General features: G+C 46.9%; 1 protein-coding gene across 3 annotated transcripts in view; it reads left to right on the top strand.

The window, feature by feature from the left end:
- The window catches only part of ACTR3B (actin related protein 3B), a 105,436-nt gene that overhangs the window by 38,263 nt on the left and 42,342 nt on the right, over positions 1 to 24,831 (top strand). For 2 of the 3 annotated variants that reach the window (XM_082846717.1, XM_082846718.1), the window contains exons 5-9: positions 3,449 to 3,544; positions 4,453 to 4,560; positions 6,385 to 6,528; positions 9,303 to 9,476; positions 10,945 to 11,037. In XM_082846717.1, the coding sequence (XP_082702843.1) occupies positions 3,449 to 3,544; positions 4,453 to 4,560; positions 6,385 to 6,528; positions 9,303 to 9,476; positions 10,945 to 11,037 (615 nt within the window). Of the gene's footprint in view, positions 1 to 3,448; positions 3,545 to 4,452; positions 4,561 to 6,384; positions 6,529 to 9,302; positions 9,477 to 10,944; positions 11,038 to 21,442; positions 21,569 to 22,491; positions 22,576 to 23,132; positions 23,828 to 24,831 lie in introns of those variants that run through there. The other variant, XM_082846719.1, reaches the window with a different exon arrangement.

Raw genomic sequence — 24,831 nt, forward strand, 5'->3', positions numbered from 1 at the left:
CCCTGCATCGGCAGGCGGACTCTCAATCACTGCGCCACCAGGGAAGCCCCCCTTAACCTTTTTTAAGTGTGTAGTTCAGAGTGTTACCTGTATTCGCATTGTTGTGTGACAGGTCTCTAGAACCTTCGCATCCTGCAGAACTGAAGCTCTGCCCATTGAACAGCTCCCTATTCCTCGCCCCCATACACCTTGATTTTTTATAAAAAAGTTGTTGATACAGAAGAACATTTAAGGATGTGTAAAGTGTGGAGATGCCTTTCTCTTTTCACTTAACTGTTTATCATAGAGATTGTTTCATACCAGCACGCAAAAAGCTCATCCTTTTTAATTGCTGCAAAGTGTAGCGTTTTATGGATGTGGCATAATTTGTTTAATCAGTTCCTAGTGAGTGGGCATTTAGGTTTTTCTTTTTTAATATTTTATTTATTTATTTGGCTGTGCCGGGTCTTGGTTGCGGCATGTGGGCTCCTTAGTTGCAGCTTGCGGGCTCCTTAATTGCGGCACGCACGTGAGATCTAGTTCTCTGACTAGGGATCGAACCCGGGCCGCCTGCGTTGGGAGCATGGAGTCCTAATCACTGGACAACCAGGGAAGTCCCAAGGTTTTTTCTGATCTTGGAAGCAATGCTGACTTTGGACCTCTCTGAGGCACCTTGTTTTTTCTTGCCTAGAGAATGTAATTTGATTTTGTTTCATGGTCTTAGCTAAGAGACTTTAGTCTTTAGTGAGTTTCTCACTGGTACTTGCTGATGATTTTAGTAACAGTAACTCACCACATGCTGTGTGCTGCCATGAGCACTTTATTTAGACTCCTGTGAGGTCAGTGCTCATTACACACTGAGACAGGAAATCACTTTCTAAACTTAGTAAAATTGAAGGTGGGACAAGCTCTCCTTTTAACCGGGCTGGTGTGGCCTGCCACTGTGCGACAGGTGTGTGTGGCCTTAGTTCAGCTGTTCTACTATATGCTTTGCTTTCTGGTTTTAATGTGTTTTATTTATGTATTAGTATTTTAAGACTTATTATTTATAAAAATAATTCATAATAATTCATTAAAACTATTTTAATGTAACTATCCTTCTGTATAATATATTTACCTGTGTTTGTTTAGGTGTGATTACTTCCTACTGTGCTTAGTGATCAAGTTGGTACATTTCCACATTTTCTTACCTTTTCTTTCTTCCTCTGTCACCTGCTTTTGATTGATCATGTTACTAAACTTATTCTGCTATTTACAACTTTAGGTTTACTGATGTCTCTGATACTCTATAATAAGACAATTATCTTTTGATTCCATGGTACGAGGATATCAATGTCTATATTCTCTCCTTCCATCTATACCTCTCCTTCCATCTGTACCTCCCAACTTGATGCTGGTTCTGCTGTTGTAATTTATAATGTTTGCATTCTGTTCTATAGCTGTTATTCCCTGGAAAGAAAAATCTTTATTCCTACATCTTAAATGGATTAATTGCTCACTGTGAGTCTTTGGCCATACTTTCTGCATTCTTCTAATAGTTAATTCATGAAGGCTTCATAGGAACCAAATTCTCCCACGTTCTTATATGTTTAAAGGTCCTTTGTTTTTGCAACATACTTGATTGGCAGTGTGGCCAGATGTAGAATTCTTGGGTCACACCTTCCTGCCCTGAAGACTCTGTAAGTGTGGCCCCATGTGTCCCAGTGCTACAAATGTATCTGTTGATGGCCAAGGCTGGCTGTACTTTTCCTGCTTTCAGGGTGTTTTAGGTGCTCAAACTAAGCATAACAAAATCCCACAGGCTGAGTGGCTTACACAGCCGACATTTGTTTTCTCACAGTTCTGGAGGCTTTAGGTCTGAGATCAGCGTGCTGTCAGGGTTGGTTTCTGGTGAGACCCTCCTTCCTGGTGTGCAGATGGCCGCCTTCCCGCTGTGTCCTCATGTGGTCTTTCCTCTGTGCGTGTGCGAGAGAGAGCTCTCTGGTGTCTCTTCCTTTTCTGACAAAGAAAGACATTGGTCCTCTCGAATTAGGGCTTCCCCCATGACCTCATTTAACCTTGATTACCTCCCCAGAGGCTTCGTCCCCAGATGCGGTCACACTGGGGGTTGGGCTTCAACTTAGGTATTTTGGGAGACACAGCTCAGTCTATAACAAAGGGTAATGTGGGAGTTTTTGCCAAAAGGTCCAGAGAATTTTTATTTATTCTTTTTTTCTTTCTTTGTTTTGCAGCTTAAATATGTGATGTATAACCATATTTATTGACATGGAAAAATGTTCACAACCTATTGCTGAATGACAAAAAAGCAGGTTTATTTATTCTTTTTATCTTTCTGTAATCCTGTTAATTTCCTCCTATTTGATAATGGTTATTATTTTAAAATAGATATTTGAATTTTTTGAAATGTCTTTATCATGATTTTCATCTGCTGTATTTTTACATTTTTCTGGGTACACGTTTTTTTGCCTGCCATTTGTTTTTCCTGTTACTTTCCCCTCTTCCCTCTCTTTTTCTTTCAGTGTCTTTATATGGTCTTTGGCTGGTTTCTTTGTGTTCTTTCCTCATCTTTGAATGAGGGGAATTCTTCCTGGACAGGCTGTGTGTGTGAGTTGAGGCCGGGCGGGGGGCAGTGTCTGGGTGAAGCTGCTTCTGCCCAGCTTTTTCTGCCTCGCAGCTGATGGCAAAGATGCTTCGTCTAACCTTGCGGCCTGTGCTCTGATGGCAGGTGGGGCTTGTGGAGGGAGGCTTCTCAGCTGTTCTGCTCAAACTGGTCTTTTTCCAAGCAAGGCTCACTGCTTTTCCTCCCTCTGGAGACCTGTGTAGCTTGCCTGGGGTCTGAAGTCACCGGTGTTCCCTCTTGGCATCCTCACTCATCTTGGTGGGGTTATTACTACCCTTGGCAACTTGCTGCCGGGCTCTTCAGTTTCAGGGTGTTTGGCTGTTATGTTATTGAAGGTAGAGTTCCCTTTTCTCTAACTTGTTCCTGTTTTGGGGTGGTTAATAAGAGCAGAAGTGTTCAGAGAAGGCTTTACTCTGCTGTGTCAAAGCTTTTTTTTTCTGCGGTACGTGGGCCTCTCACTGTTGTGGCCTCTCCCGTTGCGGAGCACAGGCTCCAGACGCGCAGGCTCAGTGGCCATGGCTCACGGGCCCAGCCGCTCCGCGGCACGTGGGATCTTCCCGGACCGGGGCACGATCCCATGTCCCCTGCATTGGCAGGTGAATTCTCAACCACTGCGCCACCAGGGAAGCCCTGTGTCAAAGCTTTTAAGCCCCGCAGCCAAAGTTCTTTAAGACAATTTCTTTAAGTACAAATTTCTTTAGAGTACGCTCTGGGTGTGCGCTACCTGTCAAATCAGGAAGTTGTACAGCATCCTAATTATAACATGCTTTTAGGTTAACTTTTTTAAGATTCTGATATAGTTACATGAAATTTGGGTGAACACTAAATACAGTGAATGTTTTCTTACAGACAGAACCTCCACTGAACACACCAGAAAACAGAGAATATCTTGCAGAAATTATGTTTGAATCGTTTAATGTACCAGGACTCTACATTGCAGTTCAGGTAAAAACAAAGTGATTTTTATGATTCCCAAATGACCTTAGCTGTCTAACAGTGGAAGAAATGGTGATTCTCAAGGCCTCTGTTGTAAGATTGTGCTGTGCGTTCTTCCTTTTCCACACCGTACACAGACACCACACCCACCCCATTCAGGTTTGAACTCAAACACTGTACAGACCATGTTCTGTGATTTATATCTTCATGTTTGTACTGCTGGTATAGAGCTTGTCCAGCTTTTGTCTTTTTACATGCTTTAGAATCTAACGTATTCTTCTCTGGATGACAAGATTGATATGATGGTTCTTTTTTGGCTTCTTTCACTTCTGATCATAAAAAAGGAAAGATACTATAATATCTGCTAAAAAACAAAGCATATGTTTCTAGAGGGTTCTGCCTTTGGGGTTTGGGCTCCTGTGGTTCCATGAGCTTGTAGGACTTCCTTTGAAGCTACTTGTTCTTAGTGTGGGGATTTTTGTTGGTTTTGGATGTCGTTATTTATCTGCCACCCTGTATAAGGGAATTGACTGGGATCTTGGGGAATAAATTTTAAAAAAGTATCTCCTAAAATGTCTTCTGCATATTCCAGTCCCTTCTAAGAAAAAGGAGAAGGAGTTGCATAGAAAATTAATTTGGGAGATAGCACAGGCTATTGCCTCTGGTGATTCTCTCCGGCTTTTCTTTGCAAAACTTTGATTTATTTTATTGAAAACTTGACCCCTCCAGATGAAGTATACAAAATTTGCGTGTTAGTTGTTCAATTTGGAATTTGAATTCTGGGGGGAAGATGGAGGATAGGGAAGGGAAAGAGTTACTCATAAGAAAGGTCTTATTGATTGAACCTGAGAACAATCAGGTGCAGTCCTTGGGAAGAGTTTCCCCGAATGCTGATGGTCTCCGTGTCTTTGGTGCAGGCAGTGCTGGCCTTAGCAGCGTCCTGGACCTCGCGACAAGTGGGCGAACGTACGTTAACGGGGATCGTCATCGACAGTGGGGATGGGGTCACCCATGCTATCCCAGTGGTAAGCAGAGTGTTCAGTGCTTCACTTTCTGTAGGCCTCCCCCGACTGGAGGTAAGGGGAGAGATTAAAGGAAAAAACCCTTCTGTAATTAAAATACCACTTTAGAAACCGTAACTGTACTTAGCAAAGGTAACAAGAGTCTTTAAACTCAGGTATGTGAGAAAGAAGAAGAAAACCAGTGTCTTCGGTGCTGGCAAGTTGGGATTCATGCTGGGAAATTTCTGCAGTCAGGATGTCAGCAGTCATTCGGGGTCTCCAGGGCTCTGCTTGATCACCAGGGGTACATCACCAGGAGGGCCTTCCTGGCTTACGTTCTGAGCTGTCAGCTTGGGTATCAGTAGGTGTGGTGCACGACCGCTCTGAAGGATGAGCCCTGTGTTCTGTGACAAGATGTGGACGGCTTTACCCAGCTCATGCTTTAGAGAAATCGCTTCTTATTTTTCAAAATTTATTTAAGAGCCAAGAAGGGGAGATTGTTCCTTTTGACTTGCAGAATGCTCTGCAGTGTCACTTTTTAGTTTTAATTTTCAAAATATTAGAGAAGTGATTCCTAATTCAGGTTCAAGAGACAATGTCTATATTTTTCTTTCAGTCCAGTGGACTATTTAAATGAATTATTTGAAGTTTGCTTTTTTTTTTTTTTGCGGTACGCGGGGCTCTCACTGTTGTGGCCTCTCCCGTTGCGGAGCACAGGCTCCGGACGCGCAGGCTCAGCGGCCATGGCTCACGGGCCCAGCCGCTCCGCGGCATGTGGGATCTTCCTGGACCGGGGCACGAACCCGTGTCTCCTGCATCGGCAGGCGGACTCTCAACCACTGCGCCACCAGGGAAGCCCCTGAAGTTTGCTTTTTTGAAGATGAATCGAAGCTGCCTGCAACGGGACACACGGTGGACAGTCAGACCTCCTCTTCCTTCTCATCTTCCTCCTCCAGGCCCCCTGCTCAGAGAGCCCTGTTACTAGTTATTTATGTATATTTCAGGCATATTTTCTGCACATATGGGGTGTGTGTGTGTGTGTGTATAGCTCCTTTTAAAAGGTGTGGGCCCTCGGGCCAAGCTGCGGGCCGTGGGCAAAGAGCTGTAGCTCCCTTCCTGGCGCTGGCAGGGGGCGGCCCAGCAAGAGGATCGCAGCTCCTCCCAGCGTGGTCTCACACGGCAGAGCATTTGGGTGAACTGGCCAGAATCACTCCTAACAAGTGCCGCTCTTTGTATAGTAAACGGGACCATTTATTGAGTACCTAACTACTGGTCCCAAACAGGGCTGTGAGCTGGACTTACTCTGTTTCATGAATTCTGTATTATAAACCCCGTTTGCCCCATATTATGGATGAAGGAACTGAGGATGAAACATGTTGCCAGATGTGTCCACGGTCACTCAGCCCACAGACGTGGAACCGGATTGAGTCCAGGTTGTTAGAAGCCGTGTCCTGCCTGCTAACCAAATTGTTGACTTTTAAATACAGGTCGATTTATAGTCGTTTTAATGATTTTATAGATAAACTTCTTCTTTTCTGTTAGAGGAAGAAAAAAATGATGATCCATTGTTCTGACAAACGGCAGTACTTTTTGGAAATGAACCATTTCATGTGGTTTTTCTCTTCACATTCCTGACGAAGACGTCATTTTGGTGGCTTAGGGCATCTCCGGTTCTACTAACGGAATTGTGCCTGCGGTTGTTTGAAAAGACCTCCAGGCCTGAGCTGTGCACAGAGTGGGGACTCAGTAAATGCAGTGACGCGGGCGGGGCGGGAGACTGACTTAGCGCCCAGGGAGCCCTTCTCTCCTGGAGTCGCTCACACACCGTCTGTCTCCTCTTCTTCCTAGGCAGAAGGGTATGTCATTGGGAGCTGCATCAAACACATCCCTATCGCAGGGAGAGATATTACGTATTTCATGCAACAGCTGCTGAGGGAGCGGGAGGTGGGGATTCCTCCGGAGCAGTCGCTGGAGACTGCCAAAGCCATCAAGGTAAGAGCAGGAGCAAACGGGGCTGGCTTGCGGGTGAGAGAGGTGCTTGGGTGCTTCCCTTGCTGCCGAGACCCCCCGCCCTCACCTTCCTTCCTCCCCACTCCCCACGAATGTGGGTCTCGATCTGTTTACGCTTGTGGAGCTTCCAGCTGCACATGAGAACAGCCCGGTCGCTGGGATTGAGCGCCCTACACAGTACAGCATCGTTTCATTGGCGCCTGAGCAGGTAGAACCTTCAGTTAGCTGGACGTGTCTCCCGCGTCTCCCTTCAAGTTCATTTCTAGAATAAGGAACAGGCAGCAGCAGCAGCGACCGTTAGGAATCCTGTGAGGTCAGCCAGTATTCACACTAACTCCCAGTACCTGTAGTCTGTGGTTCTGTGCCCTGTGAATTACCATTCAGAGTAATGCTGTTCTAGGGTGGGATCGTAGAGCAGAATCCACATGTAGTTTCCAGACTGTAATTACCATGCCGGAAAAGTTACAGGAGGTTTTAAAATTAAATCCGTAAGAGCAGAAGAAAAATGGCTCATTGTTCCTTTTTAAAATGGCTGCTTGACCCGATCCATCAGTCTGGTCTTTGTACGACTCTGTATGTAGCAGTTGACAGACCCTGTTGAAAGGAGCTTTCTTTTCAGGTTGCAAAATTAGGAGAAATTATTGTGTTTTTTTAAAACCAAAATGCAAGAGATTCTTAGTAATACAAGCGTGATCTTCATATAGATGAGGAGCAAGGGTTTTGTTTGCTTCTGGAGAAGAATTTAAATGTGGGGACGACACATGGCCTTGAGCATACACTTAGCTTCTGAGCCGCAGGGGAGTCTAGCCTGTTCTCCCGCACCCCCCGTTGCTGCTCCCTGGCTTCCTCGCACTAAGCACCCTGGACCGGCCTGGCTAAAAGGAAAGGAAGCATGGGGCGGGGGCGGGACTCCCGCGTTTCACCCGCCACTCCTGGTGAACACAGGTGTTTTGAGCCCAGGCGCACTGGCAGTGGTCAGGGCTCCTGTGAGGAGGGGCCTGCTGCCCCGTGTGCCCCGGACGGGAGCACCTCGAATGCCCAGCCAAGGCATCAGGGCCCGTCCTTTCCTTCTGGTGGGAAGGTTATAGAAGCAACATAAGACTTTCTTTTTAGAATAAAATATTTCCCCAACTTGCCCTCTTCCTCTCCTTGCCTTTTTTCAAGGAAAGAGATTTGGATCTCTGATCCAGGTTCCCTCACCACGCCCTCTTTCACAAATGGGACCCGACCCTCGGGGTGGACGTGGGGTGAGCAGAGCCCTGAGTGTGATGATCGGGAGGCATTTCCTTCACTTGCTGGCTCTCTGGGGTCCGGTTCTGGCCCTGATCCCGGAGCTGGCCCAGTCCGGCCCTGACAGTGTGTCGCTCAGCTGTGAAGGTCGGGCGTGCGAGAGACTCCTGTGTTCTCGCAGGTGAGCTGCCCCGACCCTGCTGTTCGTTCTCGCCTCACTTCTCTCTGTGATGGAGGAGATCCTGGAAAGGGTGGTTAGAGCCCCTGCATCCTGTCACTCCCAGGGTCACAGGTGGGCCTGAGGCTGGTGGGCTCTGGCACACACTGTCCTTGCAGCGGGAGTCCAGAACTTCGGGCTGACGGGGCTGCTCTCCGTCCAGCTTCAAGGAGGCGTTTCATGCCATCAGTTGAGCCAGCTGAGGTGCCCTAAGAAGTTGACCAGGCCTCTTGAGGCAGTGTAATGTTTCTGTCTCCAGTCTGTAGATTTGAAGTCATGTGGACTGACTTGCTCTGTTGTCAGTGAGCAGGGTTGTGTAGCTTATAATTCGACAAAGTATATCAAGGATGGTATTAGGATCTGTTTCAGGGATTCTCAGAAACTTTAAACTTAATATCATGAAAAGACCTTCAGAGGTCCTTCTAAAATGTGTAGTGAGCTCCAGCTGTGTGCCTGGTGTTGGGCAAAGCCCACCTTGCCCACAGGCAGCTTGCTTCCAGAATCTGCCACCCAAGTGCCACCTGCTGCTTTGCTGAGGTTAGCTCTCAGGACAGGTGATCGACCCAGAGATCCCCAGTCGAGCGTCACCAGATGCTGAGGAGACACTTTCCACCTGTCAGGCTGGTCCGGTGCTGGGGTGGAAACCACGAGTGGCTTCCCGTGTATGGGCGTACGGCAGCTCCATCCTGCCTAAGTGGACCTTTTCTTTTGTCCGTGGTACCTGCCGCCTTCTAGCGTGCTGTGTCACTTACGTATCACGGCTGTCACTTTACTCTCTTGACTTAGCCAGAGCATATGCTCCAGTGGGCAGGGGTCTGTGTGTGTTTTGTTCACTTGCGCATCCCGTGTGCCTAGGCAGTCAGTGAATACTGTCGTGGAGCTGATGACCGTGCTGTGTCGGGCTGCACAGCAGGTTCACGACCCGCCGGTGGGCCGTGGTAGGCATGGGGGTGAGATCCACCGCATTCATCGTGGGGAATGCGGTCTACTGGTGCAGGGTGGATGGCGGTGTGTGCCCGGCCAGGCGCTGTGTAGGAGCCCAGGAGGAATAAGGAAAGCGGAGAGGGATACCTTTAGACATCACTTCAGATGATATGCAGCAAAATTTGATAGGGTAAGGCTGAGGTTCATAGCCGAGCTGCAAAGGAAGCAGATTTACAAGTCCAGAGCATAGTCATGAAAAGTCTGTGAGGCTTGGCCACACGTCCATACTGGAGTTGTGTGTGTGTGGGACTCATTTCAGGGTGTTTGATGCTGGGTACTTGTCAGAGGGCAGACTCTGGAGACATCTCTTTGTGTGTGTCTGCAGGAGAAATACTGTTACATTTGCCCTGATATCGTCAAGGAATTTGCCAAGTATGATGTGGATCCTCAGAAGTGGATCAAACAGTACACGGGGATCAATGCAGTCAACCAGAAGAAGTTCATTATAGATGTTGGCTACGAAAGGTTCCTGGGCCCTGAGATTTTCTTTCACCCGGAGGTAAGATGTTAGCTTTTTGAGTGTGAGGTATGGCACATGTGGAGCGATACTGCCACCTCATGTGTGTACGGAGAGTCCCCAGTGGGGTTTCCTGAGCAGCTCTCAGGCCGCCTGTCGTGAGGACGCTGGGATACACGCTGCACCCTCTGCAGCTCTTACAGCCCCTGTGCAGGTTGCCTGCTTGACTGATGCCCCTCTTTAGACTTGGTTCTCCGTTAGAGATAATGAGTGATTAGGGAGAAGCTTTAAGAGCAATAGAAGATAATGGAAATGAAATTAATCCATAGTAATATGAAAACTAGTTAATCCCGGGGACCGAATGCAATCTGCCTTTGTATGGGAGTAGGGTAACATGTAACATGTAACCTTTCCATCCTTGGTGATGGTCCATCCTAGTTGCAGCTTTTAACCCCAGACAGTTGGTCCTGCTGTGTTCCCTGCTGCAAGTTAGTTAAAGCTTCTGTCTGAGGACTAACCTTTCCATTAGTTAGATGGGCTTTAGGAATTACAGATATCATCATTTTAACTATAGTCACAAAGAATTATTATTACTTTTGCAGAAGCAGTCATTAAGAGGCAACATTTTAAGGTTTAAATAAAGTGGATTTTATTTGTATTTTGGTATATTTTTCTGCCTAATTCAGTTTACATTTGATAGGTAGGTTACAAGCTGCTGCCTGTTTTTAGATGTGTATGACCATTTTGTATAGGGAAATGGCACACAATGTATGCCTTACTATAATCTAATAATCATGCCTTTGATATTACTGATTTAAAATAGACATAAAACCGAAAATGTCCAGTGAACAGCTGGTGAGCAACTGGGTGTTACCTTCTTCCCCTTGAGTACGTTAAAGCTTTCCTTGATTTTTAAAGTGTATTTAAAGTTTTTTTAAGTTGAATTATTTATACTTTAACTTATTTAACTTACAGAATTGAATCCAAGACTGTTTACTCAGTGACATGATTGCTACCATATTGACTGTTTCATTTAAAAGCCACCCCCCCCGAACCCTCCCCAGGCTTCTAGCTCAGGTTTACAGTGTGATCTTTCATTGACTGTGTTTTTTTCTTATATCATGGCTAGTTTTATCATGATGTTAATATTCATAAGTGGTATACTTATTGTGTATTTGTGGCGTTTTCATTACATGTCACATACATCATGCACACGCGTTTCACACTCTGACAGCAGGATTCACCGTGTGTCCTAATGCAGAGCTGGTCTGTTTTTGCTACTCTTTGATGTTTTCCCCTTGCTGACCCCACACATGTCATCTCCTGAGGGCACGTGTCACCATCACCCCATGCACAGTCACTTGGGTTCTTCTGACATATGAACATTTGACGTAATCATTCCAGTGTGATGGTTTTAACGGTATAGTACATTTTGTATTTGTTAGTTACTTCTTAAAAAGGTTATTGAGAGAAATGTGTAATGTTTCTTTTATATTTATATGAAATTCAGTTTGCCAACCCAGACTTTATGGAGTCCATCTCGGACGTTGTTGATGAAGTCATTCAGAGCTGCCCCATCGATGTCCGTCGTCCGCTGTATAAGGTATAAGCTTATACCTTATAAGGGTAAGGTGCTCGGGTTCATTGCACAGTTAAAGGCCCAGCGTTCTTGGAATAATAGGTTCTTAACGTCAGTATGCAGATGTTCCTGTTTCACTCCTGTCTTACAGGATTTGTTAAAGGCCAGCATACTGGCCAAATATTTTTCTTGGAGTGGAGATGACTTAAATGTTTGGAAATAGTACTCAGCTCACCAGAAGTGTTTAAGTATCCTCATGGCTGTATTCTTACCTGGCCAGCTGTATTTTAAACTGGACAGTTTTAACCTTATGTATTGATGGAAAGATGAAGGGTATCCTTCCCCTCATGGTTTCCATGAATTCACTGGTCTTGCTTCATGCATATTTAGGTTTGTGCCAAATGTGCTGTTGCCAGGAAGAGGTCAGAGCCTGAAATGAAGCAGTCAGGTAGAAAATACTCATGTAATTTTCAGCCCTCAGCCTCTGCCCTGTCTTACCTTCTCAGCACAGGGACTTGAGTTTAAAGAGGAGCATATCAGGCTCAGGAGTGAGGGCTTAATAAATTTTGTTTCATCTACACAATGGGATACTACGCAGTCTTTAAAAAGAATGAGGTGAATCAGTGTAAATTGAAATGAAAAGATGTCTGTAGTATACATTGTTAAGTGAAAAAGCAAGCTGTAAAGTTCACACGTAGTATTATTTTATTTAAAAATATAGTTTGCATATATATATTGAAAAGGTTTTGAATGAATGCTAAACTCTTAAAGAAAATAACATATCTTTGGGGGTAGAAGATGCATAACTTTTACCTTCTACTTCTTGTGTTTTAAGATTGAAATTTTAGAGTTAACAAATGTTATTCTTATTATTGGAAAACATTTTCCTATGTAGACAACTTTTTATGGGTGAAAACAAATTATAATTCTATTTTTATTGTTACATGTGCTTAATTAAACAGCTCTGTCCTCCAACAAAATGTGCAAGAAAGGGAAACTAGAGACAGGTGGGGGTATTAGTAAGTTTAGTAAAATACATGCCTTGCTCTCCCTACTTCTTAAATCTCACTTAACATCAGCTGTGTCTTCTTGTCCATGAAAGCAAGGAACAGGTGTGCACTCTTTAGTTTTTTTTGTGTGTGTGTGTGTTACGCGGGCCTCTCACTGTTGTGGCCTCTCCCGTTGTAGAGCACAGGCTCCGGACGCGCAGGCCCAGCGGCCATGGCTCATGGGCCCAGCCGCTCTGCGGCATGTGGGATCTTCCCAGACCAGGGCACGGAACCTGTGTCCCCTGCATAGGCAGGTGGACTCCCAACCACTGTGCCACCAGGGAAGCCCCACTCTTTAGTCTTTTTTTCATCCTAACGGAAAAGAAACTTCTGCCAGCAGTTACAGATTGTTCATGGGTGAGATTTTTTCTCATCAGACAGTTTAGTTCACTTTCAGTACATTTCCAGGAAGTAGAGATGGCCTTGTAACCTGGGCTCCTTGTTTAATAGATGATGGCCCTGAGCCCCAGAGATGGGAAAAGGAGGCAAAACTAGAGGGACCTGGGTCAACTGGAGCAAACTGGTCTTGGACTTCTAAAAAAAATTATTGAGGTATAGTTGATGTACAATATTATGTAAGTTTTAGGTGTACAACCTAGTGATTTTCAATTTTTAAAGGCTATATTCCATTCCTAGTTGTTATAAAATATTGGCCATATTCCCTGTTTTTGTACAGTATATCCTTGTACCCTGTTTATTTTATACATAGTAGTTTGTACCTCTTAATCCCCTACTCCTGTCTTGCCCCTCGCCCCTTCCCTCTCCCCACTGGTAACCATTAGTTTGTTCTGTATGTCTGTGAGTCTGCTTTGTTTTTGTTATGTTCACTGGTTTGTTTTCTTTTTAAGATTCCACATATAAGTGAGCTCATATAGTATTTGTCTTTCTCTGATTTGTTTCACTTAGCATAATACCCTCCAAGTCCATCCATGTTGCTGCAAATGGCAACATTTCATTCTTATTTATGGCTGAGTAATATTCCCTTGTGTATGTGTGTATGTATGTATATGTGTGTGTGTGTATATATATATATATATATATATATACATACATACACCACATTTTCTTTATCCATTCATCTGTTGATGGTCGCTTAGGTTGCTTCCGTATCTTGGCAATTGTAAGTAATGCTGCTATGAACTTAGGGGTGCATATATCTTTTTGAGTTAAGTGTTTTCATTTTTTTTTTTTTTTTTGCGGTACGCGGGCCTCTCACTGTTGTGGCCTCTCCCGTTGCGGAGCACAGGCTCCGGACGCGCAGGCCCAGCGGCCACGGCTCACGGGCCCAGCCGCTCCACGGCATGTGGGATCCTCCCGGACCGGGGCACGAACCCGTGTCCCCTGCATCGGCAGGCAGACTCCCAACCACTGCGCCACCAGGGGAGCCCCAAGTGTTTTCATTTTTTTTGGATAAATACCCAGAAGTGGAATTGCTGGATCATTAGGTAGCTCTATTTTTAGCTTTTCGAGAAACCTCCATACTGTTCTCCACAGTGGCTGCACCAATTCACATTCCCACCAACAGTGCACAAGGGTTCCCTTTTCTCCACACCCTCTCCAGCATTTGTTTTTGTGGTATTTTTGATGATAGCCATTCTGACAGGTGTGAGGTGACAGCTCATTGTGGTTTTAATTTGCATTTCTCTGATGATTAACGGTGTTGAGAAACTTTTCACGTGCCTTTTGGCCATCTGTATGTCTTCTTTGGAAAAACGTCTGTTCAGATCCTCTGCCCATTTTTTGATTGGGTCGTTTGTTTTTTCTCATGTTGAGTTGTATGAGCTGTTTATATATTTTGGATATTAACCCCTTATCAGTCGTATCATTTGCAAATATTTTCTTCCATTCAATCGGTTGTCTTTTCGTTTTATTGATGGTTTCCTTTGCTGTGCAAACGTTTTAAGTTTAATTAGGTCCCATTTGTTTATTTTTGCTTTTATTTTCTTTGCTTTAGGAGACGGATCCAAAAAATATTGCTATGATTTATGTCAAAGAGTGCTCTGCCTGTGTTTTCTTCTAGAAGTTTTATGGCCTCTGGTCTTACATTTATGTCTTTAATCCATTTTGAGTTGGTTTTTGTACATGGGATTAGAGAGTGTTATAATTTCATTCTTTTATATGTAGCTGTCCAACAGACAGTTGAGTTTTGAGAGGGGTTAAGCTCCGGGTAGGATCACTTCGCTAAGTGGCAGGGTTGGATTTTGAGTCCACTTGCCACACCTTTGAAAACTCGTGCTTTTTCCACCACATCACACTGAAGATTATGTAAAATGTGGCAGGAAGACGATTCCTCAAAGAGGGAAACCCTGTCTCGACTGCTTCACCCCCTGGAAAAGTCATTTCTTCCCTGAGGCGTTCGAGGGCTTTCTGCTTGGCCCTGGTTGCCTGGCCCTGCTCCGCCGGCCGTGTTAGTGCTTCTGTGCGGGACCTTGGCCGAGTTACGGTAGGCTTGCGAGTGGTTTAGGATCTCAGTAGGCTTGGTGGGGGGCTGACTGGGGGTGGGCCGTGTTTTTCTCCTTTGTTGGGCTCTGTACCCCGTGGGGAAGGAGGGACACAGCGGGGCCCGGTCTGCGCTGCCACCCAGCAGGTGAGAAGCTAACCCTGGCGTCTCGGTGCTCGCAGCACACGTTCACTTGTGTGTTCACGGACTGTCCCCTGTGAGGCGGCTCCCCTGGAGTGTCACGCTGGTGGTCACCCCTGCGTGGGAGCCGGCTGGCAGGCACCTGGCTCCCGCCTGTGGCCCGTCGCTGCCACGTGGCCCAGCCACACTGCCAGCCCTGGGCGTGGGGAGGGTGAGGACTGTCTGCTGGCACCTCCGCCACGGCCACCACGAAAGGGACTTGTTTCCAGAACAAAGGGCTTGATGAGTGAATGCAGGTGTAACATCGAAGCCTAAACATGCCCTTTCCTGCGTGCTTGCCTGCTAGGTAATAATGGCTGTCGTCATGCTTTTCCCCGTGGTGGTTTTAGACCAGGGGTTGGCCAGCTCTTTCTGCAAAGGGCCAGATGGTAAGTATTTTCAGCTTTGTGGGCCATTCGGTCTGTGTTGCTGCCAGAGAACACGTGAGTGACCAGGAGGGGCTGTGTTCCCAGGAACTTTGTATATGAAAACAGGCGTTGGGGATGTAGGTGGGAAGCGCGATTCTCACACTTTCCGGCTCAGGCCTCACGCACTCATTCGCTGACTGCAGCCAGGGCTGCTGTTGGGAAAGGCTCCTCTCACCGCAGGGCCTTGTGGCCCCCGCCGGCCACTGCTCTGCCCCCTCGTGTCCAGAGGCCGTCACCGCGTGTTCCGGGCTCCGGGGGCAGCATCCCGGGCGGGCGGCCTTGTTCTTCGGATTCGCTGTGAACTTTTGGTCCCGCTTTCCTCCTCCCCCTCCAGAGTTTAGCCGTGAGCTTGCTGTGGAAAGAACCTTCCACCGTGACATCTGTGTTCATGAAGTGCACAGATGTACAGTTTGTGGGATTTTGAAAGTAATTAGAGACATACTACATACAAGTGCTTCTGCAGAGCACGTGGGCGTCTCGCTCTGGAGAGCTGTGTTCACGTGTCTTTAGGTAGCACGTCTTTCCTCTCCAGTCTTACCGTTACTTTGTCATTCCCTCCTCTGTTACCGATGTTTCTTCCTACCTGCTGGGCCCCCTTTTGTCAGTGTCCCAGACACGTGCCGTGGGGCTTAAAAAGTACTCAGTAACCACTAAAGAAGTAGGAAGCAGGTTCGTACCCAAAGAAACTCATGATTGCCCACGGGAAGCAGCCCGTCTGCTGTGCCCTGCTGGATTCCGTGCCCGGGCAAGGTGCCCCTCCAGGAGGCTGGTTTCCTGACTCCTGCCTCGGTGCACTGTCCGCGCAGTGCCCACAGGCTCAGACGGGCGGCCGAGGTGGCCGAACCAGCCAGAGGGGAAGCCACAGGCCCCACGGGAAGGGCTCTGCTTCTCAGCCTCAGAGGAAGGGGTCTCCCCGTTGCCTCACCTTCTCCCAAAGGCGCTGTCTGGACCAGTCGGGCCTGGACCTCTTATGTTTCCCAGGCTCAGTCTTGGGAACTGTAGGTGGAGTTGCTTACGGAGAAGCGGGCAGAGGAAGCACCCGAGACCTTCTTGGTCCTGAGTTAACACCTTCCTCAGGCTGGTGCACAAGCGAAAGAAGTCGGTGGAGAATGAAATGTGACTTTGAAAATTTAGAATCTTCAAAAACGTAAAACAGTTTTTTTGGACAAAAGGAGTTATAATCTAATTTTTATTTCAGTCTGGCCTGTAGATCAGAAGGGTATTCACATGCCCCCTTTTTCTGTTCAGTCTCTAAGTTTGATGGAGGTTGGGTCTGGAGGGGACGCGTGTGTGAGAGCCAAGTCTGGGAGGCCTGATTTCCCCATGAAGCCAAGTCATTGCAAGCAGCCGGTGCTGCTTGAAACAAGACGTTTTCGGCCCTGGCTGTCCATGGGCGTCACCCCAGCAGCATTAAAATATACTGATGTCTGGGTCCCACCCCCAGAGATTCTGATGTAACTGTTTTGGGCATCCGGATTTTAAAAGCTTCCCAGATGATTTTAATGTGCAGCTAAATTGAGAACCACTGTTAGCAACTAGTTCGCTCTGGGGTTAGTCAGCGTTTAGTAGCTTTCATGCTTTACTCGAGGGCAAAGCCAATTTTGAGTTGCTTTGTAATGCAGCTGGGTCTCTACTAAATACAAGACACTATTGTTGTTAACTTAGAGGATTTAAGTATGTATGAGAGATGGATCTTGTCTTCAAGAGCTTATAAAAACGCTAAAAATAATACCGAAATAATTCTCACGGGAACCACCACAAGCTAAATGTCGTTTATTGAGGTGTCATGGAAATTTAATGAGAGGGGTCAAGGAGGGCTTGGAGAAGGTGGCAGGGAGCTGGTCTGAGGGCTCGGCCTGCAGAGATGAGGTGGGGGTGCAAGCCACTTGGCATAGGTGGGAGCGCGGGCGCAGGGCAGAGGCTGCAGAACCCTGCTCCGGGTGGAGCCCAGAGTGGTACTGAAGGTGGTGGGCACCAAGTCCAGGAGGGAGAGCGGGGCTGGCAAATAAATATTTTTAGACCTGCTTTGGCAGTGGGCTGGGGGTTGTTAAAACATCTCATTCGTTGTGTTTGTCAAGCAGACGTGACTGCATCTTGATGTGGTTCAAGGAATTATTTTTCTGGAACAGATTGCTTGAATTGGGTTCTATGTAAGTATGTTAATACCTTTTAAATCGGAGGAGCTATTGCAAAGTGAGTTATATATGTATTTTTATTCTTAATGGTGAACGAGTTGAAATATCTTTAATACTTGAGAGAGCGAAATACACATTTTAAGACGTTATTGGTTTGTTCAACCCTTTTCACAGTAGGCCTTCTATTCAGGTGAGATTCCCAAGTGCAGTGTGACGTGTGAGCAGATGAGCCGGTGGTTTGGGGCCAGGTGGTGGACAGAGCAGGCCCAGGGCTTGCTGGTCCAGCCCCGGCTCCACGCGCACCCCCGTAGTTGATGCTTCCTGCCCAGGTGTCCAGGAATGGCGGGATCCTTATGCTGCTGGGGAGGGAAGAGTGATATCACAGCTGAGCACTGACCTGCCAGGTGGAGAGGAACTTCCAGAGGCTTATTGTTATGAGAGAGTGAGGAGGGGCCGATGGTGACTGTTTTGACACCGTTTTGACAACGTTGAGCAAATGTGCACTGAGCCTCCAAGGAGGGCCCGGCCTCACGTGGGCACCGGGATAGACCCTGACAGGAGTGTGTCGGGCTTGAGGCCAGCGCCTCATTCTTGCGCCCAGGGCCTCTGGCTCCTTGGAAGAGGCCCAATCCGCGTTAGGGGGGAAGCTCTTAGCATTGACCACATCTGCAAAGTACCTTCACAGCGACACCGAGGTTGCCGTGTGCGTCGGTCATTGGGTGCTGTGGCCAGACCAAGCTGACACACAGAGTTAACCATCCAAGAAGCCAGGAAGGAGCAGTCGAAGAGAGAAGAGAAAGAACACTCTGGGAGTCAAGGGGAGACAGCTGCCATCAGCTGTGTCAGGTGACGCCCAGAGGTCACCCAGGACGAGGGTCGAGGTGAGGATGCGGGCAGAGGCCAGGTTACAGCAGCTGAGGGGAGAAGAGGAGTAACCGGGGGAGGAGACACGCAGGTAATTCTCGGAAGACATTTGTCGTCGGTTGTTACGTCTCCTACGGTCAGGCAGCCGTTTCGAGCCAGCTTGGAGTTGGATTTCCTCTAGGACAGGGCGGGGCATCATACGGCCCACCTTTGAGAAGTAAGTTTGTTCAAACTTTGCTGGGATTGCAGTCTTTGGGTTCCATCTAAGAGTAAAAAAGCTCTTGTGCCATCCGGTGCTTAAGAATCCGTGTTGCAACGCAGGGGACGCCGGTTCGATCCCTGGTTGGGGACTAAGATCCTACATGCCGTGGGGCAACTAAGCCCTCGCGCCGCAACTACTGAGCCCACGCGCCACAACTAGAGAGCCCGCGTGCCACAACTAAGACCTAACGTGGCCAAAAATAAATATTTAAAAAAAAGTTTGAGAACTGCTGTAACAGAGTAAGTTGCATGCTTCCCTAAAAAGCTGTGAATTTTTTTATTTTAAAAAAAGCTCTTGTCCCTAAAGAGGTACAAGCCTTCAAAATTTCCACGTAGGGGTGGTTGCCGGGAGAGTTGTCATAACCTGTAGCGAGCAGTGGGGGTGGAGACTTCGCTGTGAGCATCTTACTTTGTGCCTCTGGTTAACGGAGGAATAGCGTGGTGGGTAGGGGCACGGCGTGTCTGTCAGACAGGACTAAGAGTACGAATAGAGTCTCCAGCACAGAATACACTTAGCGTCACAGGACTGGCAGTTTTTGTTATTTTTAATACTATATAAGGTATTGAATGAGCTTATTATTAACATAGACTTTGTCTTTCTGGCTTAGTCAGGTGGCTAACAGGCTGTGTGTAGTGTTCATGATGATGTGTGCTAGGATGTTCTTTACTAGCATAAAGACAGGGCCTTTGCTTTTGTAGAGGTAGTTTACGATTGAGGCTTTTATTTGACATCATGGGATAAACAGTTACGCAGCAGAGTAAGCTGCAGTCTGTAGAAGAACCCAGTCCACACGGTGGTCTGGGTAAGCAGATAGCACAAGCCGCACTGAGTGAGGAGGTGCTGTGCAAATTGGGCTCCGCGGCCCTTCAGCAGGTCAGCGGACAGCACCATAAAACACCGTCTTAGTGTAGGAAACGTAGACTCTACAGGTGAGAGAGGATGATCGTTTCTGGCTTAAAATGCATTTAGAAAATTTGAGAAGTGCCAAAGTCTTTAAGAAAGAAAACAGTAACCACTGACTTTATAAAAACGACTGAACTTTTCCCAAAGTGGTTGTATCATTCATACTTCCACCAGCGATGTGCAAGAGTTTCATTTGTTTGTATTTTAACCTAAACTTGGTGTGTAATGGATTTGGTTTGTATGATCCTGATTACAAATGCTGTTGCCTCTCTTTTCACGTACTTATCGGTCATGTGTGCATCTTCTTTTGTGAAATGTCTGCTTGAATCTTTTGCCCATTTTTCAATTGGCTTGTTTATATTATCATTGAGTTGTAAGAGTTCTTTTTATATTCTGGATATAAGTTCTTTGTTAGACGTATGTATTGCAGATACTTTTTCCTAGTCTGTGGCTTGTCTTTTCATTTCCTTAGTGGTATCTTTTGAAGAACAGAAGTTTTCATTTTATAAAGTTCAATTTATCAGTTTTTATTTTTTTATGGTTCACGCTTTTTATGTCCGATCAAAGACATCTTTGCCTACATCATAGGCATGAAGACTTTAAGAAAATATTTTCTTCTAGAAGCTCTGTAAGTTTTAGCCCTTGCATTTAAATCTGTGATCCATATTGAGTTAAATTGTGTGTGTGAAGTAAGGTAAGTAAGCAAATGTTCATTTCTCCTCTGTGGATATTAATTATTCAGCATCATTTGTTGCAAAGACTATTTTTCCTGTTGTAGTATCTTGGCTACTTTGTCTAAAATCATCTGACCACGTATACACAGTGTATACACGGCACCGTTTTTTTAAAAAAATTTTTATTTATTTATTTTTGGCTGTGTTGGGTCTTCGTTTCTGTGCGAGGGCTTTCTCTAGTTGCAGCGAGCGGGGGCCACTCTTCATCGCGGCGCATGGGCCTCTCACTGTCACGGCCTCTCCCTTTGTGGAGCATAGGCTCCAGATGCACAGTCTCAGTAGTTGTGGCTCATGGGCTTAGTTGCTCCGTGGCATGTGGGATCTTCCCAGACCAGGGCTCGAACCCGTGTCCCCTGCATTGGCAGGCAGATTCTTAACCACTGCACCACCAGGGAAGCCCCACAGCACAGTTTTTATTGTTGTGTGAATGAATGAAAAAATGAATCTTATGTGTTACACCTTTGAAAGCAACGCAATGCTTCTGATCTTAATGAACAATCGTTTTCATACCCTGGTGAGTTAATTTTTAAATTAAAAAATCCATTACAGAGATATGAGAAGTAATTGCAGCAACTGACCCAAGACTGTATCCTGGACTGGAGAGAAGAATGCTAGAAAGGGTGCTAGCAGTGCAGGTGACAGAATTGGAAGAGCAGTGATGGATTTAGATAAAGTTTTTTTATCAATATAATTTATGAAGTCGAGAATTGAACTGTGAGGCTTATTCTAAGATATGATGCCCAGAATATCAAGAATGCTTTTAAATGGTGATTCTCAGTAGCAAACAGATACACAGTTTATGTGAAGGTGTTAGCAGGTGAAGACACCTGTCTCTTCAAGAAGGTGGGGATCAGAATGCCCTTGTTTTACTCTAGTAAGGTTGCCACCTGACCTGTCCGGGACTTGGTCCTGGTTCTCTCAGCTCCTGGCCAGGTCGAGGAGGAGTGTCGGTGAGCAGGGGTGACCCGAGAGCAGCATGGGTTGGTGGCCCCTTGACTCTGGTAGGAGCCGAGCTGTCTCCTGTTGTTTCTGAGCGATTTCTCCACGGGTTGACCGGGTGCAGCAGTGATTATTCGTGATGTTGATCCTGGGGCAGGATGTTGTCTGAAAGATCTAGATTTGCAGTTTGTCAAGAGAAAACGGGGAGGGGTGTTGGTAGAAGATGGCCCTTTGAGAAATGGAACAGGCAGTGTGTTTTCACTTGGTTATAATTGAGGAGGAGCACCAAGAGAAAGAATTTGTGACACAGGAAGAAAAGTACAGTTTATACTTTCTCGATAGCATTAGCTCTGCTTCGGTGATCATCTTTTCACATAGATTGAAGTGTGTTATTCAAACAAGCGATTGGGCGCGTGGGGTGTGTCGTGGGCAGGTCACTAGGCCAGCGTGGGCGGGTGATTTCATGCAAGGAAACCTCTGCTTTGTGTCTTTTAGAATGTCGTTCTTTCGGGGGGCTCGACGATGTTCAGGGACTTTGGACGTCGCCTGCAGAGAGACTTAAAAAGGGTGGTGGACGCCAGACTGAGACTCAGCGAGGAGCTCAGTGGCGGCAGAATAAAGGTGAGGCCCGTCGCCAGCACAGGCCGGCGGGCGTGCCCGTCTGGGCAGCGAGGGAGAAATGCAAGTTGCAGCCACTCTCAGCCACCGTGTGAAGTGACGTTCAGAGGTTTGTCACCTGGACTCACCCCAGGTGTGCGGTCAGGGCGGCTCCGGACCTCGTGAGGCAGCTGCGCATCTCTACAGTGCCCACCGACCCACGCACGCCAGCAGTTTCCTTTGTGTAAGAGGTCAGGTGTGTAGTTGTAGTGTAATGACCAGCATCCCAAGGAGATGGGTCAGTTCACAGTGAGGAACTTTGACGTCCTTTGGGAACATTCTCATTAAACTCAGATAACTAACACGAGCAGGGCGTTCATGCTGTGTTCCTCCAAGATGATAATTCTTAGCTAGCTGGTGAATTTACTCAGTTTACCCAAGCAAGCTTGGGCTTTGGTGTGGGGTGAATGGGAGCTAACCTGTGTGTCCTCACCTAGTGGGATCACACTGTTGGCAAAGTGTAATTTTTATAGTATTTTTGGGACACTTAGTGTTATTTGGAATTCTCTCTAAATGCTACAACATCTAATTTGTTTAGTTAAAAAAAAGCAGTTGGGTTATTTGCTTGGATATTTTACTTTTTAAAATGCCTTTAGATAGAGGTAACCTGCCCTTGACTTGTGTACTTTGTTCTTTGCACCTCCTGGGGCCGGGCGGGGGTGGGGGGTGGGAGGGGGCTGGGGGCTGGGGGCCAGGTGGATTTGGCAGCAGGAGCGGCTGAGAACCTTCCTTTTAGGGCGGAGTGCAGAGGTGCTTGAACCTGAGGGCAGGGCTTGCGGGATGGGAGGAGGCCCTCAGAGTGGAGCCCCGTCCAGTAGGTGGAAGGGCGTCAGGGTGTGGAAGGGCATCTGCACAGGTGAGTCAGCACACATCACTTCCCCTTCCAGCCCAAGCCCGTGGAGGTCCAGGTGATAACACATCATATGCAGCGCTATGCGGTGTGGTTCGGAGGCTCGATGCTGGCCTCAACTGTAAGTCCTTTTCTAGATTGTGCTGTCTTTTCATCTCTGTGTTCTCTGCTGAGTTTGAATAAATACTGTCTTTTGGAGGTTAAATTATGTGTGTTCTAATTGTGTGTGGCTCTAAACAGCCGCACGTTTAATTCTGCGATAGAAGAAATAACTTTAATGACCATTCAAACTGCACAGCTAATTCGTAGGCATCCTTGCCAATTAGGGGTTACAGAGAATATGGATAAGAGAATCCAAAAATAACCTAAAACATCTTGCATTAATCATTAGTTCCAGTGACTTTTCCGAGTAATTACTACTTTCTTACCTCAAATTTGGGACTAGCTAACAAACTGCTGATTTAGGGCGAGCATGTAGTTGTTCCTAAATAGAAGCTGAATAAGTTTGGAAAAAATGGAATAAGCTCCCGCTTTGAAGAGGTCAGAATCTGTGACAGAGGCCATCGGGGAGAGGATGGAGGTTTGGGGTGAGGAGAGTTTCTCATTTGCTTGGTCGTTGACTTGGTTTCATTTCCCTTCTGGAGCATTTATGCTCCTTCTGCTGGTTGCCTCTCGCAGCCGGAGTTCTTCCAGGTCTGTCACACCAAGAAGGGCTACGAGGAGTACGGCCCCAGCATCTGCCGCCACAACCCCGTCTTTGGAGTCATGTCTTAGTGGCGGCTTTGACACCGCCCTTCCAGTGGTGTCGCGGCAGGTGCGCAAGTGTCCTTCAGACCCGGAGGAGACCGGCTCCTGTACATAGCGCGCGTGCCGTGGTGCCGGGCAGCCCAGCAAAGCCATCTCCGCGCCCAGCCTCCCCCCGCCCCCCCGCCCCGCTCTCCTCTCCACCCGAGCTTCGAGTCCACAGATCCAATTCCGGAGGAATTCAGCTGCGACTCTCAGATTTGTTACGGAAAACCCTAGAACATGGCGCAAAATAGCTCCCCACCCAGGGCAGAGTATGGGGCTCTCAACCCTTTTCCTCCCAGACTATTTTTGTAAATAAAATGTTATAAACTTGAAATACAAATTGATGTTTATATTTCCTATCATTTTGTATTTTATGGTATTTGGTACAACTGGCTGATCCCGAGCACGCGTAGATGTCCATGTCATGGAGTGTTGTCATAAAACGTTTCTAATTGTGAGGCATGTTCTGATGTGTGTGTAGGCAAACAAAATAAAGCAGAGCACACTTTTCTGGTCACGTGTTTGCTAGGAAATGGTTACGCTTTATTGGAGGATGGGGAGGTTAAACACTAAGCAGTGTTGTGTGACAATTAGTATAGACAACGTATCCTTTCATTTTCTTGTTTGAACTTTCTGGAATTGTTTTATAGAAGATGCCGGTTTGCTGTTGGTGAGTGTTCGATGAAATACTACCTTGCACCATTGTAATAAAAGCAGTTAGACTCTTTATAAAGATCTCCTCTTGTGCTGTAGTGGTCTTTTGGCTTTCCCCTTTGTGCCTGAACTTCTTTCAAAGAATACTGAAATTTGTTTCACGTCTGTGGAGGCTCTGATGATTGACACCAAGTTTTGGGGAGGAAGTTTCCTAAAGTGATGTGGATTGCCTGTCCTGCAGTGACCACTCGGCCGCCGGAAGTGGTGTGGATGGGCCTGTGAGCGTCGGGGGCCGGGTGGAGGGACGCGCCTCGTGGTTCCCACCGCCCCTTCCTGGGAATTCAGAATTCATGGCTTTAAGCTTTGAGTAGTTACTCTGACATCTGCTGAGTGGATTGCTGGCTTGAAAGGTAATTTCCTAAATTAGGAGATTTAGTTTCACCCCATTCTTCATATAATACTTAGGTTACTTTTTAAACTATTATTTATGGTATTTCTTCAAGGTCATGAAGTATGTTTTATTCTCTGAAAATTTGCCTTTGTAAAGAAACATTTGGTTTTACTTTTTTTTTTTTTTTTTTGCGGTACGCAGGCCTCTCACTGCTGTGGCCTCTCCCGTTGCGGAGCACAGGTTCCCGACGCGCAGGCTCAGCGGCCATGGCTCACGGGCCCAGCCGCTCTGCGGCATGTGGGATCTTCCCGGACCGGGGCACGAGCCCGTGTCCCCTGCATCGGCAGGCGGACTCTCAACCACTGCGCCACCAGGGAAGCCCGGTTTTACTTTTTAAGGTTAAGAAGTTTGGGGTGATACAGGAATCTTTCCGCTCAGTGTTGTGAAATCGGTTTCCCCGGGCCGTAGGCAGGCCCTGCCACTTGCACCTGATGCTCAGCAGCCCCAGGCCCTCCAGCTCCGTGGTGGAGAGTCTCAGGCCAC

Source organism: Leucopleurus acutus, assembly GCF_964270905.1.
Source record: "Leucopleurus acutus genome assembly, chromosome: 9".
Lineage (NCBI taxonomy): Eukaryota > Metazoa > Chordata > Mammalia > Artiodactyla > Delphinidae > Leucopleurus > Leucopleurus acutus.